This window comes from Jaculus jaculus, chromosome 4 (assembly GCF_020740685.1).
Source record: "Jaculus jaculus isolate mJacJac1 chromosome 4, mJacJac1.mat.Y.cur, whole genome shotgun sequence".
In the NCBI taxonomy this organism is placed as follows: domain Eukaryota; kingdom Metazoa; phylum Chordata; class Mammalia; order Rodentia; family Dipodidae; genus Jaculus; species Jaculus jaculus.
Genome location: NC_059105.1, coordinates 40,917,900 through 40,935,567, shown reverse-complemented (window position 1 = coordinate 40,935,567; position 17,668 = coordinate 40,917,900). Strand labels below are relative to the sequence as shown.

Here is a 17,668-nt window from a genome sequence, read left to right as displayed (position 1 = left end):
GTTCACTTAAAACTATAGTATTTGAAGAAATTTATAGGCTGAGGGTAGGCATTAAGTTTAACAAACAAAAATAATTCTGAATTAAAGCAATGAATGTCAGAGAGGGTTCTTTCCTATTTGTTTAGTTATTCATTCATTCATTTATTTATTTGAGGTAGGGTTTCACGATAGCCCAGGCTGACCTTGAAACTCATGGCCATCCTCCCACCTTAGCTTTCTGAGTGCTAGGTCTAAAGGGGTGTGCTAACCAACCAGCCAATTGTTTGTTTAATGTAAGAGAATAGAAAAACCCATACAATCAAAAAGGTTTTAGAGTTGTTGTTTCTCTGGGGTTTTTGTTCTGTTTTTTTCCAAGGTAGGGTCTCTCGCCTTGCCCAGGCTGACCTGGAATTCACTATATAGTCTCGGGGCAGCCTCAAACTCAGGGTGATCCTCCCACCTCTGCCTTCCTGAGTGCTGGGATTAAAGGAGTGTGCCACCACTCCTAGCTGAATCAAAAAGTCTTAATGGACACATCAACAAATACAATTCATAGATGCCTAAGACTCCTGATTTGAATAAACCAACACTAAAAATAACATAAAGTAATTATAAAATTTTGGACCTTTATTAACTACTTATGATATTAAAGGAGTATCAAGAGGGTGTGATGGTGTCATATCTATAATCCCAGCTTCTGGGACCCTGAGTTTAAGGCCAGCCTGGGCTAGAGTGAGACTGAGAAAAAGAGAAAAGAAGGAAGGAAGGAAGGGAGGGAGGGAGGGAGGGAGGGAGGGAGGGAGGGAGGGAGGGAAGAAAGAAAGGGGGAAGGAAGGAAGGAAGGAATGAAGGAAAAAAGAAAGAGAGGGAGAGACGAGAGGGAGGGAAAGAAAAAAGGAGAGAGGGAGGAAAAGAGGGAGGGAGGGAAGGAGAGAGAGGAGGTTCAATTCCCCAGTACCCACACAAAGCCAGATGCACAAAGTGACACATGCATCTGGAATTCATTTAGAGAGGCTAATGCACAACCCATATTCCCCAATGAGGAAGGACCCTGCAGAGGGGGAAGGGCAAGGAGGAGGCTAACGATGGTACCAACATGACTATATACACTGTGTACATAACTTATTGTTTTAAAAAGGCCCTGGTGTGTCCATTCTCTCTCCCTCTGCTTATAAGTATATAAAAAGAGAAAAAAATATTTTTTAAAAGCGGGAGGACAGGGAGGAAGCTGATGATGGTACCAACATGACTGTATACATTGTGCACACAACTAATAAAAAAATGTTACAAGCCAGGCATGGTGGCGCATGCCTTTAATCCCAGCACTCAGGAGGCAGAGGTAGGAGGATCCCCGTGAGTTCAAGGCCACTCTGAGACTCCATAGTGAATTCCAGGTCAGTCTGGGCCAGAGTGAGACCCTACCTCAAAAAAAAAAAAAAAAAAGTTACACAGAAAAAAATAAAACAAAAATTTGAATGGCTTAGCCAAAGAACCCAGGTTCCATTCCCCAGGACCCACATAAACCAGTTGCACAAGGTGGTGCATGTGTCTGAAGTTCGTTTGCAGGGCTAGAGATCCTGGTACACCCATTCTCTTTTTATTTGCTTCCCCTCCTTAAAATAAATAAATAAATAAAATATTTAACAACCCAGGTTCAATTATTCAGTGCCCACATAAAGCCAGATACACAAAGTGGTACATGCATCTTGAGTTTTTTGCTGCAGCAGCTAGAGGCCCTGGCATGCGCATGCCCATTCTCATTCATATTCTCTTTCTCTCTCTCTCTCTCTCTCTCTCTCCCTCCCTCCCTCCCTCCCTCCCTCTCCTCTCCTCTCTTTCTCCTCTCTCTCTCTATGCTTGCAAATAGATAATTTTTTAAAAATTTAGAAGTCATGATAGCATTTATGGCTGTATATTGAAAGGGATTAGATTTTTGGCTTTCAAGAAAGGATTTCATCAGTGACCTAGGATTGCCTAAAATTGTTATGTACCCCTGGCTAGCCTAAAACTCTCAATCTTATTGCCTGTGCCTCCCAAAATCATAAGTGTGCATCACTACACCTGGCAAAGTCTTTATCATTTAGCATTATTTAGTAAAATATCTAGATAGATAAGAGGTCTAGAGTGTGTTTGAGAGTGACCCTCTGGAAAAGGTGAGGGAAGAAAGTAACCCAGTGGAAAAGGAAAGGCACATCATTAAGGACAGTGATGGAAGAAAATGTTGGATATGAGCCACTAACTGTGGATCCTGTATGAATAGTTCATGGACATTTCATGAGAAGCTTCTCAAATTTGTGTATGTTACATAGATAATTTAAGAACGGCCGGGCATGGTGGTGAACGCCTTTAATCCCAGCACTTGGGAGGCAGAGGTAGGAGGATCACCATGAGTTTGAGGCCACCCTGAGACTACATAGTGAATTTCAGGTCAGACTGGACCAAAGTGAAACCCTACCTCGGAAAAAAAATAAATAAATAACAGAGTAGCTCATGTGGGAAGTTATGTAATTGAAAAGTTATTCACATTTAATGAAGTAATTTACCTTAAAGGTAGTTTCTTTTTTGTTTTTTTCCTTGTTTGTTTGTTTTTGTTTTTTCGAGGCAGGGTCTTCTGTAACCCAGGCTGACCTGAAATTCATTATGAAGCCTTAGGCTGGCCTTGAACTCACGGTGATCCTCCTACCTCTACACCCAAGTACTGGGATTAAAGGTGTGTGCCATCATGCCTTGTAAAGGTAGTTTCTAGGTAAAGGTCTTCCCAGTGTTACAATGCGAAGGGCTGGTCCACTGGAAAGTGTACATAAATAAATAAACAAAGACTTTTTTTTAAGTCCTTACTATTTTGGCTTGAAATCTTATTCTACTTAATCTTACCATTGTTTCTAGGTCATAGACTGAATTTATTCTCTCTACATTCACTGCCCTCAAAAAACGTTAGACCTAAAGCCAGGCTTGGCCTTTAATCCCAGCATTTGGGAGGCAGAGGTAAGAGGATTGCTATGAATTCGAGGCCACCCTGATGTTCGCCTGGGCTAGGGCAGACCCTACCTCCAAAAACAACAACAACAAAAAAAATTTTAAGGCCAAGATCAACACTGATAAAATAGCTAGAAATTTTTATCAGAAGAATTTGGATCCCCACAATCAAGTAAGTACCTTTTGAACAATAGCTTTTATTCTTGTAAAAACTGTTAGCCAAAACAGAATCAAGTATCGAATGGGGACATGGCATAATTTAACTTGGAAATGACAACAGCTGACCAACAGAATCAAAGTATATTTGACTTCTCACTTTAAAAAAAAAATCTACATTGTGAATGAAAACCAACTTCACAGTGATATACTAGAGGAAAAAAATCCAGATGAGTTTAATTTAAAGAAATGAAACTCAAAAAAGTGTTTCCATCCATTTGCTACACACTTACTGAATTCCTGTGGGCTTCACACTGTGCTGCGTACTATTACTCTTTAAAAGGGAAGGGAAGGGTTCTGAATCTAGCCTTGAAGAAAGCAAAGCAGTACTTTCTAGAACATGTACGTGAGCTCACAGCACCTGCCACGTTCATTTGTCTGTTTTTCCAACAATAACTGAACATGGGTGACTGAGCGCCAGACACCAATGTCATGAGAGTCTAGAGAAATGGTACCTAACCAAACTAGAGCCTCATCAAAACCTCAAAAAGCCAAAGCATTGAGAGGCCTATTCTTAAAATGAAAAAGTTATATAAAGAAATGACAAGTGGGGGCTGGAGAGATGGCATAGCAATTAAGCGCTTGCCTGTGAAGCCTAAGGACCCCGGTTCGAGGCTCGATTCCCCAGGACCCACGTTAGCCAGATGCACAAGGGGGCACACATATCTGGAGTTCGTTTGCAGTGGCTGGAGGCCCTGGTGCGCACACACACTCTTTCTCTCTCTCTCTCTCTCTCTCTCTCTCTGCCTTTCTTGCTGTAACACTCTCAAATAAATAAATAAAAATAAAAAAAGAAATGACAAGTGAGTTTTCCTTTAATGAGACAAAGCAAGAAATTTCTAGGAAGCTTAATCTGTGTATCCATTTCCAAAAACTGACAAGAGGAATTTTTTATACTTTTTTTTTAGAATAAAGTGACCATTTAGTTATAAATCAGCCCCAAACTCATAAACAAATTTTATACATATTTATATTCTCTGAAACTTCATACTGGATAGTTTTGAGCTCAGAGGGTCAAAAATCAACTTTAAGAGTACCCCATGTTAAATTTTTATGTCTACTTAAAATACAAACTCAATGAAAGTAGGATGTTTTTCCTAACTCTTTGTTCTCAAAACTTTGAAGGGTGCCAATGCATTACAGGCAGGTAAGATGTCAAATCAACTAACAGAAAGGTCAGAACTGCAAAGAAATATGCTTTATATTTATAGTGGGATCAAAAAGCGAGAATTGTATACTTGAAATAATGAGGACTTTTATTTGCTCTTACAAGCGGGCATCAAAAAACAAAGGGTGTGTGCCGCATGACCACGCAGCCCTGAAACCCAGCACTCAGGAGGCTAAGGCAGGAGGATGGCAAAGCGAGCTCAGGGTACACCTGGGGTATGGAATGAAACCTTGCCTCAAACTGAAATCAATGAATAAATTTTTAAAAATAGAACAAATATTAAATAAGAAACAGCTACTACCCCAGCTCTAAACTGCTAAAGATCAGCCCCCTCACAGGGTAGCTCTGAGGTGAAGACCCTGACTCCAGGCAGGTCAAAGGGCAGCAGACCTCAGCTCTCCACCCATCAGCCTGGGCTCCTGAGAAAGTCACTAACCACCACTCTTCCTTACCTTCAGTGTCCTCTTCCTTAAAATGGAAGAGATCAACAAATGACTTGAAAAGACTAGTGTGAAAATTAGATAAATTTGTACATGTAAATCTCTTAGAATAGTGCCTGACATGTAGTCATTGCTCAATTGTTATTTAATACTAATATTGACTAAGAAATCCCTTGGCCTGTGCATTACAAGAGTTCATAAATTTGTTGGGAATTTTTTTTTTTATATCTTCTACTGAAAAAACAACAGAAATGTATCTGTTCCCTAGGTAAGTTTCTACATTTATAGATAAAATTGGGACAAAGTGAACCAAAACATAGAAATATGTAGAAATAAAAGCTTCCTGTCTAGAGAGATGGCTTACATGTTAAGGCGCTTGCCTGCAAAGCCAAAGGACCCAGTTTCTATTCACCAAGACCATAAGCCAGATTCACAAGGTGGCTATGTGTCTGGAGTTCACTTGCAATGGCTGAAGGCCCTGGTGTGCCCATTCTTTATTGGCCTCTCTCTCTTTATTTCTCTCTCAAATAAATAAAATAATAAAATTTTTAAATGAAAAACTTCCCACTTATTCCAAGAAGAATTCATGGAGAAAATATAAATTTATCCTTATTTTTACTTTTTTCAGAAGAAAAGGCCTGTATAATCCTTCTACCCACTCTGTTCACATTTGAATATATTTCCTTTGTTTTCCTTCTGTGTACATATGTGGAATTTTATATAATTGAGGCTATTTGACACCTTGTTTGCCTTATATAACATTTACTAAATACATATTTCTGTGCCATTTTCAAAAATATTTAAAATGACTACACAAATATAATTATTGCAACATAAATGAGAAATGAAAATTACTACGCCTCTTCTTGAACCTACAGTTTTAACACCAAAATAACCAGTTACAAAGCACTTTTGCTTATTTATTGCTTAGCTTTTAAATAAAATTCTCTAGTCAACATAAATTTTAAATTTTATTTTGAAATTTACAGAATACAGAGGACAGAGAAAATGACCACTTGCAAAGGAAGTCAGTTATGTATAGTGAGACATCATCTTTCCATCAGACACTTCCTCTCAAAGCCCACCATTGGGCTGGTAAGCATGACTGACTGCTTAATCATGAGCAAAGGACTCTGGATGGTGCAGGAGCTTCATGGATACTAAGGAACATTTTATACAGCCAAGTTGAGAAGATAAAAAGGAAAGAATAAAGTGAATGGTTAGTTTATGGTAAAAGAAGGGGAACTCTAGTGCTCCCCAAGTACCATCAGTACCACAGGTTAAACCCACCTCCAAGGACCCCAGGACTTTTAATGCAGAGACATGGACAGTCTTCCAGGCAGTGGAGATGTGTACACTGCATTACACCTTAGTCTACAGATCTGGGAAAAGCAAAGGGTCAGCCAGCTTTCTGCTTTGTGCATATGTAACAGCAGGTCTGATAAATCCGCATCTCCTCTCCCTAAGGATCATGCATTTAGCGGCATGTGTGGGAAATAGAGGACATAGAAACATACTTCCTATGACTTATCACAGTTACCAGTACCTTATTCTCTCTTTCTTGAATCCTTCAAATAAAAATTATGTTAAGATGGGAGGAGGAATCCCTGAACTGTTTTAGTAGGATTTCTATTATCCCTGAGACACAAGTATTCTTTTTTAAAAAATTTTTTTTTAATTTTATTTATCTGACTAAGATAGGGGGAGAGAGAGAGAAAGAGGCAGAAAGAGAGAATATATGTGTCATGGCCTCCAGCCACTACTAACTCCAGACACAGGCACCATCTTGTGCATCTGGCTTAGGTGGGTCCTGAATCTTTCGGCTATGCAGACAAGCACCTGAACCACTAAGCCATCACTCAGCCCCCAAATATTGTTTCTTAATAAAATATTTTCAGCTCACCTGGAGGAAATACCCTCTTAGAAAAGAAACAACTCATGCTCATACCACTGTGGTCCCTGGCTATTAGGACTTGAGCTCTATTCTGAAATAATGCCATTGCTGATGTGTTTACTCCTTTAGAGGCAATCTGAAAGACCCTTCCAATACAGTCACTGACCATCTGGCCTCATCAAAATAAAAAGTCGCCTTTTAAGAACTTCAGTTTTTTAAAGAGGCTCAATGAAGTCACTATCCTTATGGGGTAGTTCTGCCTAATTCTTCCAGTGAAGAAAAAAAAAAAGACGAGGCAAAGGCATTCCCCCTACAGGAGGTTCCCTGGGTGACCCATGACACTGGTAGAATTACAAAAACACTGAAGAACAAGACCAAACCACAACAAAAGGGAAAGGACATACAAAAAAACCTTCTGCCTTAAGTCACCAAAATGTATTATCTAGTTTGAGCTTCTCCTCAACTCTTGGCACTCTGTTGTCTATGTGATTCATGACTCACTGTCTTATTAAGCATGCTTTTTATCTGAAATAAACATACAGCAAATCACATTCTCCTAGTCACTGGAATGGCAATAAAGACCTAATATATTGGTTCTAAAAGCGAACAGTTCTAAGCTTTCCACTTACCCAAAACAAAGGGTTTTGATCTTTTAATTACATAAATGACAAAACCTAATACATCTGTTCACAAAATGAACAATTCTTAAGTTTTTCCATTCACCCAAAACAAGTCGGCAGCACTAAAATAAAAAATAGACAAACCAATTTTTATTCTTAGTCTGTGAGGTTCCAATGCAGGCTCTGGTGACAAAAAATCTCCACATAGCCATAGCACAAAGCATTCAGTGATCTAGGGCCCCTTCAATATGTTGATTCAACTTACCAATAATAATCATCATCATATAGTAATTGTTAACTTTAGCCTTCCAAAACTTTGAGGAAGCAAATAATCACATTTGGCTTGTCCTCTGTTTAATCCTCCATTGTAGATATTTATTGCTAGTGTACCTCACCTTGGTGAGTAGAACTCTCAGGCCACATCACTGAAAGTCAATGTGGATCCCATGTGCAAATTTCCTCAGAGCCCCTTTCCTCAGCATGTGCCAAGAATCAAATCTTGGCCACTTAGTGTTTCGTGTTCCACATGTGAGCTCACGACGCGCTGAGCAGCCATGCTAACTGAGATGGATAGCCCTGTCAAGCAGGAAGCTGGCACACCAAGATGCTAGCAGAGGGATACAATGACCTTTACATTCAAAGAAAAACATCCCTACAATGGCATGAAAGTTTGTGGGGATACAGGAGGGAGTTCTTTCATTTCATTTAAGCACATAGCATGAAATAAAAGCAATGGTGTCCAGTATGCAATTTACTGAGGACCAAATCCTGAGTCCCTCACAAGAGGCTAAGTAGTTGGGGCAAGGAAATGAGTCATCCTTTACAGAGATGCTTTGAAAGTAGTGGACTCTAGGGTTGGACTGTTACCACTGTACCCAGGCCAGCCAAACACTTGGATACAGACTGCACTGAGACGAGAGGTGACCTGCACGCAGCAGACACCTCACCTGGGAAGACATTCTCGACTCATGGTAGAACTAAATTATCATGTATATAAAAGCATATATATATATTTTTTTTTTTAATTTGAGAGAGACAGACACAGAGAGAAAGACAGATAGAGGGAGAGAGAAAGAATGGGCGCGCCAGGGCTTCCAGCCTCTGCAAACGAACTCCAGATGCGTGCGCCCCCTTGTACATCTGGCTAACATGGGACCTGGGGAACCGAGCCTCGAACCGGGGTCCTTAGGCTTCACAGGCAAGCGCTTAACCGCTAAGCCATCTCTCCAGCCCCATATATATATATTTAACATAATGATCTACTTGTAGAATCAGAGCCAAGAGCTTCGACATTTAAGTCCCATGTCCTTGGTCTTTGCACTTGTAACTGTATAAACATAACCTCTCAATGCTGTGTCACAGAATCACTGAGGTTCTAATAGTTCTTAGGAAGGGTGTGAAGAGGAACTCTAGAAAGAGCAGAAATTCCTAGGACCTACACAAACCTTAAGATTGTAAGACATGAAATTAATGTACCAAATAACACCTGGTTATAATACATTTCTCACCTTAGTTACAACCATTATCATAACCTATATAATTTAATTGTTTCAGCTGAAAAACAAGAATAATAATTCCACTGGCTCAAATTTTTTCCAGTATTCAAGGTTTGGGGAGCATTGTTGTTATTTGTCAATTCTCTGACATGAAAGAACAATGGGCTATGCTTCCGACAGAAACAAGAGAGACTCTATGCACTGGAATAATGATGTAATTTAGTAGTTAATTAAATAGGTAAAAGAAGTGATTATAAAGAAACTGTGATTTTTTTAAATGAATGGATTACATCAAAACTATAGAACAGTTTTCAAAGATACAAAAGAATCAGATGCATTCATGTCTTTCTGTTTAATTAAAAACTGATGGCAAAAGGCAGAAGCCATAGGCCCAAAGCAATAAATACCTTTCAAAACCTGAATGCTTATAAATCCTGTATTAAAGTTGGATAAATCAGGAATCAAACATCTCAGCACTAGCCCTATGAACACCACTTTGCTCAATTAGAGAAAATACCAGGAGTGGCAAATGTGCAAAAACCTATGGCAGTTGCTTTAAAGACCAAACCAATTTGGATAGCTTTGGTAGTAGTCAAACACTCCCCAAAACAACAAAGAAGCACAACTCTACAAAACACATTCTACTGCTCACTATTAGATTCTGCATCTGACCATTCTTTTGTTTGAAAAATTACTTGGGAGAACAAATTCTGCCTTCCATCATGGCACATGGGAGGCTGAAGGGGAAAGAGTAGCGAGCATGAAATACCTTGGGCCTGAGCTGCAGAGCTGTGGGAATACCCCAGGGCCAAGAGCGCCGTCTCCACCAGCTGGCTAAAAAGCACATCTTTTCTCACCAAGACGAACTCAGCATGTTCTTCTCTGTTGTCATATTCGAGAGAGCCGTCCAACTGCTCCACCACACAAAAGACAGGAATCATCAAACCTGGAGGGGCACAATCCAAGAGCAAAACACAGGTATTACAAAGCAATTCTGAGTCACCAGGAGAAGGGAAGGGGCAGCAGTCAAAGGCACTCATCTGTGAAGGCAGTGGTTTAGATTAAGCAGGCTTCTTAGTCCTGTGGGGGAGCTGCACCCCTTCCTTCTATCTTTACCATCCCACTGTAGCACAATTGTTCGGGGCACAGGCAGACCCTCACATTCCAGTCATTAACACACAGACTGCCCCAGTCAGAGGTGGCCTAGCACAGTTTGAGGTCAAGGTGATCTTACCGACCCTAGAATTTGTAGTGCCTACTGTTTTATCATTAACTACAAATGCACACTGTCATTTTCAGATTGTATCTGCTTTTTTTTTTTTTCTAGAAATGAACTTCAAAGCTTCTACTCCTAAGGTACTTAGTAGTGAGGCATGTCTGATTTCAGGGCCTGAGATGTTATATGAATATATAAAAGAAGATCAAGAAGGATTTATAAGAAATCTTCCTCTAGGTTATTTTTCTCTTTTTAATCTGGGTATACTAGCCATCAAGTCAGCCTGAGAATCCCCTGATCATGAAAATCTTAACAAGTATTTAACTAATATAAAACATGCTTCCATATTCAAAGCGTCACCTCCTTAGAATTATTATTTTGTACAGTAACACCAGTTAACATTGGAAAAAAAGAGTACTTTTCTTATGTTTGCAGAGAAAAGAAGTAAACTACCCTAAAGAATCAAGCAAATTAGTCTATTTGAAAATCTGTTGAAATCTGTTGTCACTGAAATATTTCTCTGCTTTGTATCAAAGTGTGAAAAGCTTAAAAAAATGTTTAATTCACCAAACGTTTTTTTAAACTTTTTATTTAAAAAAAAAAATCATGCAGGCATTTAAATCTAAACATTTCCAAGGCAGAAGAAGATCAAAGTTTTACCAACATACAATAAACATGGACTCTGCCCTACGTAATTCACATAAATTAATATGTTATGGGATGAGGATCTGCTCTGGGTCTTTGTGCAACAAAAATGAAAAGTTATGAAGGATATGTAGGCAAGCATAGGGGGAGGGGGAGGAGAGCATATGATGGTGATGGTGATGGTGATGGTGATGGTGATGGTGATGGTGAGGGCATTCACAATGAAAACAAGGTCTCTAGGAAATAGGGTCCCACACACAAAATGCACAAGAGGTTTTCAGAAGTCCTTCCCTGTGCCTGACCCTAGATGCCTCCTGACTCATTCTGCTCTGGAAAGCAGAGGGTGAAGGGAGATACAAACCACTGAGCTACAGATTTCAGTTTTTGTTCTAATGATAATACAATGGTGCAACTGGTTCCCATGTGCTAATTATTATTATTAAAGATAATAAGTATTGGGTATAATTATTAAATGTCATTATTAACACTAATAATACTCATTAAGAATTGCTATCATTTGAGTTCATGGTAATTATTATTAAGACTGCAAAACAGTCTAACAAGTCTCATCTTACCATCCCTGGGACAACTACTGACACCATGTCACTCTTGAGAAGAACAAGCAGCATTATTGTGCAGGTTAAATACACTATGCGTGGCATCTGAGTAAGAGTGGAGCATATCGCCAGCTTGGTGGCACACACCAGGTGGCACACCCAGGAGGCAGAGGTAGGAGGATCATTGTAAGTCCGAGGCCACCCTGAGACTACAGAGTGAATTCCAGGTCAACCTGAGCTATGATGAGACCCTACATTGAAAAATCCATTAAAAAAATAAAAATTAAAAAAGAGTGGCGCATATTACAATGTTAAGAAAAGGATATAGCCTGCCTCCACAATGCTGTTTAAAATGCAGTTTTTCATTGTGACTATTATTCACATATGAAATGCTTGCTTATTTATGGAAGTTTATTCCAAAATATGTTTAAGATGTAAAACTAATATAAATTAGACTTCTTTCAGATTACCCTACTATCATCCTTCATTTGTATGGCATTCATTCACTGAACACCCACTATGTACCAGATATCACCCTAGGCTCCATGAATACAAGTGGAAACAAGTCTGCTGTTGCCCTCTTCTCAGTGTAGCTGGGAGCACGGTAAAATCTTCTTGAGCAAGCATAATGGCATTTTATAGGGCCCATTCAGGAAAGCCCTTACCTCCAGGGAATAGCCCCCATTTAGACCTTTTAACTCTTACTTGCTGGTGTATGATCTTTGTCAAGGAAACAAGCTGATTTCTACCTTTAGTGACTAAAGTATATGCACACGACAGCCATGTAGATAGCACTACCATAAGCCATGTCACCATGAATACCGGTGTCTACATAAGTTTCAATACTGAAAATCCATGTGCAGTCCCTAGTATCATAATCTGAGTATCATACATCTGGGGACCACAGCTAAGATCTTTAAATGAATCTAGCTACTCCATAAGCAATCATGTGCCCATTACTAAATCAAGTTTGTAGTCAACTGAAAACACTTAGGGTCCTATTGATTTTTTAAAATACTAACAGTACAATCAGGTACAAAATATAACACTAAAGCTCTGGGACCTACAACATGTAGGGAGATATACTGTACAACTGTCCATAAGTAAAATATTTCCTAAACATATTAGCTTACTGATTGAAGGAAGTAATTGTCAGCTGGCATGACAGACAGCAGTAACTTCTTAGAATGAGACAATCATGAACCTTCCTCTCCCACCATTAGAGAGCGTCTACAAGAAAAGAGTACTTGGGCTGCAGAGATGGCTTAGTGGTTAAGACACATGCCTACAAAGTCTTAGGACCCAGGTTCGATTCTCCATGTCACACACATAAGCCAGATACACGTGTCTGGAGTTCATCTGAAGTGGCTAGAGGCCCTGGCGCGCCCACTCTCACTCTCTGTCTCTCCCTCTCTCTCTCTCTCTCTCTCTCTCTCTCTTTCTCTCTCTCTCTCTGTAATAAATAAATAAAAGTAAATCTTAAAAAATTAAAATAAAAGAGTACTTGAAGGTCTTTTGGTCATTAGTAAAATAAAATATTATTAACCAGAAATATATAACAAGACTCCTTCAAACCACATGACACAAAAAAGAATATCACAATAGGTTATTTAATTCCTAGAAAAATTCACTTTCTTATTAGAATTTGATCCATTTAAAAATTATGATTTTCATAAGAAAAATCAGATTTTCACTGGGCACTTGAGAGGCAGAGGTAGGAAGATCACCATGAGTTTGAAGTCACCCTGAGACTACATAGTGAATTCCAGGTCAGCCTGAGCTAGAGTGAGACCCTACCTCAAAAAAACAAAAGCAAAACAAAACAAAAAAATTCAGATTTTCCAGAAGGAAAGTAAGAAAAATGGATGAAATTACCGCTGATAATTATAAAAGAGATAAAAATAACACAATTGAGGTGAAGTGTTGGAATAAAAAACTTAAAGCATAGGATTAATATAACTTTAAAAACAGCACATGTCTAAAACAGCAAATCAAAAAAGGATGAGTAGAAATATACAACCCCTCCCCCCAAAAAGAGCAAAATTAACCCAATTAGTATCATCACTTTCCCCAAGCAAAAAGAGAAAATTATAGGGAGGGTGTTTAGAAAGTGCTTCAAAAGTAAATTAAAAATAGGAAGAATAAAAAGTAAGTTCCAATAAGAGCAATTGCAAACTAAATGCATTCACAACAAATTTAGAAATTATCCAGAAGCAAAGTAAAAATTTAAAAGTAAAACCATTGCTGTAACCCTGTATTTGAGCTTATGGCATTATTTTTATTTTATTGTAGCACAGACCCATTTCCAGATGATCAAGTAGAGAACTTTGGACCTTTTGATCATAAGCCTTGTTAAGCCTTTTACAATTGCAGGAGGTAGGCAGGTAGTTTAATCTGGAGGACAAGCACTTGGGCCCCAGCCATTTACTAAAAATCATGACATGTTCAGGCAACTGGGACATATGCTGTATTTTGTCATCACAGAGGGAAAATAAGCCTGGAATTCTCTCCATTAGAAAAACACATTTTCACACTGTCGTTTGTCATGATGCTGAAATTGCTGTTTTCATTGTGTTACTTCTGTAAAAAGTATGCATGGTTATAAAGAGCCACTGTTACTGCCTCTCTGAACCACAAGAGCCATATGAACTGAGACAGGAGAAGATGTTTTGTTTAATATGAGCATTAATATCATTTCATGGAGGAAAAAATGATCATGACACTAACAAGTATTACTTTAATAAAGATAATAGTCACTGAATGGCCTAATCACTGGATGACCCAATGAAGCTAATAATCATAGAATGGCCTGCTATGCAAGTAGTATTGGCTTACAGCACTCACCATATCCCATGGCAAAAAAGTAAAGTGTTAAAACACATCACACTCTATTCTTAAGTACTTAAAATATGACTCATCTTTAATTGCAGTGGGCTATAAGCATAAATATAATCAATTTTAATGACTTGATATCAAAGAAGCAATGAAAATAAATGTATCAGGAATAATTTTTAAAAATTAATTGCTATGTAGAAATAACATTTGGATGTACTGAGTTAAATATATTATCGAAATTAATTTCATCTGTTTCTTTGACTTCTTTTAACTCAAGCTACTAGAAAATGTAAAACTGCACATGTGTCTTGCATTATATTTCTCTCAGATAACACTACTCACAGCAATCTGGCAAGTACTCACACAATGGTTTTGCTCACATAGGATAACGTAACGAGAATTTATACTAGGATACTTATGGGAGACTGTCATGACCACTTCTTGGATATCCCTTAGGTGACAATGTTTTCCTTTATGCTCTAGATCTAAAGTGACTTGAAAATCAGAAACACTTCTGGTTTAAAACTGTAAAATTAGCTGGGCATGGTAGTGCATCCCCTTAATCCCAGCACTGGTGAGGCCAAGAGTTTGAGGCCACCCTGAGACTGCATAGTAAATTCTAGGCTAGCCTGAGCTACCTTGAAAAAAAAAAATCCAAAATGTGAGTCCCTCTCCTTATCACAAAGCAAACTGTAGGCAGTTATTCCTAACTATATTAACTCATCTTTCATTAGGAAAAAGGCTTTGTTACCTTCCTTTCATTTTAAAGAACATCTACAGTCTTCAGGAAATGCTACCATGATGAATATAACAGTGAGAAAAGGAGCTAGTAGTATGAAGTATGACATGGGTGCTTTTATAGTCTCTCTATATTTTTCATGTGAAGAGATTATTAATCTCATTTAATAAATAATCTGAGGGGGCTGAGGAGAGGGCTCAGTGATTAAAGGCACGTACTTGCAAAGCTTGCTGGCCAGGTTCAGTTCCCCACTATCCATGTAAAGTCAGATGCATAAAGTAACACATGCATCCGGACTGTGTATGCAGCAGCAAGAAGCCCTGGCATACCCATTCATATTCATTCTCTACCACCCCCCACTTCTCCTCTCTCTCCTTGCAAACAAATAAATAGAAATACTTTAAAAAATAATCCGAACTATGGCAGAATAAATAATATCTCCTTTAGAAACACAGTGAGGGAAGAATAAAGCCATTCAGGTTATCCCATCTAACTCCAAAACTCTCCTTCCGAAACCACAAACTCACGCACTCACAGAAACCTGAGGGTTGATCCTTTTACCACAGAAAGGATGCTTTGCCATTTGCTATGCGTGATGAGTAGACTGTACTGCTGCTTAAGGGAATTCAGCTTCTGAGGCCCCCTTGGTGATGAGTGTTGTGCCAGGCCTGAAAGAACCAGGAACCAAATGGGCCTCCAGCTCCTGAGTCACCCCGGGCAGACAGAAAGGTTCAGGCCCATTTGTCACTAGCTGACAAAAATAGAAGACAAGTCACAGTGCAGCGCAAGAAACAGTCCAGTCTCCAACCTTTTCTCTGGCCCCTTTGTCTTGTGGGTCCACCCTCATTCTTGGAACTTCCCCCTGAATGACAGGAGCTAGTCTAAGAAGATAGCAGGCCAAGTTTTCTCCATTTCTGTTTCAAAGGGTTCTAGAAGTCCACCCATTTCAGTAAAGAAGGCAGCCACAGGACCACTCCCTGCCCTGGGGCTTCAGTCTATCTGTCCTATCACCAGGGCTTACTGAAGATTACAAAGGCTGTGGGCAGAGCCTCTCATATCTGGTCTTTGCATAAACTGAGCCTGAAACAAAGTACCTCACTCAGCCACCTTTACAATAAATAAATCCTAGGCCAAGCCCCTTGAAAGACTGCAGCTAATTCCTCCATGTAGCTGAGAGAATGACAGGGAGCTTTTCAAAGACCGGGGAGATAGGGATGACTATCTTTTCCTATTGCAAAAATGAAACAACTTACTTGCTCTGTAATCACATAATCTCAGTGTATCTATGTCACACGTACAGACACACTTTGAGTCAGTGACAAGAACAAAAGTACTAACCCCTAGCCTTTTCTTCCTACCCTAAAACAAGAGAGGCAAATTTGAGTGCCAAGAATAGCAACTAGAAACAGAAAGGAAGAAGAAAGTGCCTCTATCATTTGTCTGGGGTCCCAGAGAAAATTCAAATGAATTAAGTCTGTCTTTCCTAGTCTCCCTTCTGCCAGCGCCGTTGTCCTTCTGTCTCCTCTCAGGCACAAAACCTTCTGAGCTAAGGCAGCTACATTCTACTCCAGCTTCCTACTCTCCCTCGGGAGATGATCACAAGAGGCCCAAAGTGGGTCATAGATATTACACTTTAGGGGCGGGGGTATAGCCCAGGGGTAGTGCATTTGCCCAGCATGTATAAACCCCTGAGTGCAACCCTCAGCACCATTATGAAGAAAAGGTTCTACGCTTTGCTACTGACTAGCTTGGTGGTCTGCCTTGACTCCGCAGATATATAGCTGTGTTTCACTCAGCAACAGAGACATGTTCTGAGAAAAGCCTCACTGAGCCTTGTACTGACCTCACAGCATAGACTCACACAAATTTAAGACAGCTATGCCGCACTAGGGGATGACTTATAACACCTCTGCCCCATATGCGTTCCAGTACTAAATGACTGTTAAGGCTGTGACTGAATCTTCACTGCAAGAGAAACAGATTTCATTCCAAATCAACTTAATGGAAGAAATTTCAAAAGTATAATAAAATAGAAATAAAATGTTGATCTATTTTGAGAGAAAAGGACATGTGTCATTTGGGTACAAGGGAGTCGAAGGGTCCACAGATCAACCAAAGGCCCCAGGGCTCCCTGATATGTGCCAGGAGACAGGATTTCTTCCTGCCCTTTGCTTGAGAGTTTCTTGAAGGACAACATCGTGCTTTGCTGTTTCATTTATCTCTAATTCTCTGGGTAGAGGAAGCAGGACCTAAAACACAGGTGAGACAGCAGCAAGTTCTGGATGGTTCTCAAGAGGAAGACCTCAGTGAATTGTACAACTAGGAGGAAAGGCAAACTGAGCCATAAATGCAAAAATTTAATTTCGTCTTCACCAAACAGTTTGTAACTAGGATCAGACCTTTATGTAAAGTTTTTTCCTGATTTGTTTTTTTGGGGGTTGTTTGTTTGTTTGTTTCTGTCTTTTTTTTTTTTTTTTGAGGTAGGATCTCACTCTAGCCCAGGCTGACCTGCAATTCACTATGTAGTCCCTGGCTGACCTCGAAATTACAGTGATCCTCCAGCTTCTGCCTCTCAAGTGCTGGGAATAAAGGCATGTGCCACCATATCAGGCTCTCATGTCAAGTTTTAACAACAAAACTCCTTAATACTTCCCACACTATTTGGGGGGACAAGAGATTTGGTAATAATTATCAGGATATAGTCTATTCTAAGAATTCTCTCTGGTAAAAACAGATACTACTTTTTTTTTGTGACCCTGAAGCTGATATTAACCAGAAGAAACAAGACTAAACTTAGGCTAGGGTAGGGAGATGAACCTTGGTCCTCAATCACTGATCCCACAAAGGCTCAAAGTAGGCCTCAAGCGGTAGAAAAGGAAGAAGAGAC

The 17,668-nt window shown here is 39.4% G+C and overlaps 1 protein-coding gene across 5 annotated transcripts in view; it reads right to left on the bottom strand.

Annotated features, from left to right (window-relative positions):
- Satb2 (SATB homeobox 2) overlaps positions 1-17,668 on the bottom strand; it is a 206,846-nt gene that overhangs the window by 164,983 nt on the left and 24,195 nt on the right. For all 5 annotated transcript variants that reach the window (XM_004653597.2, XM_045148526.1, XM_004653598.2 and 2 more), the window contains one exon: positions 9,559-9,735. In XM_004653597.2, coding sequence (XP_004653654.1) covers positions 9,559-9,735 — 177 coding nt within the window. The remainder of the gene's footprint in view (positions 1-9,558; positions 9,736-17,668) is intronic.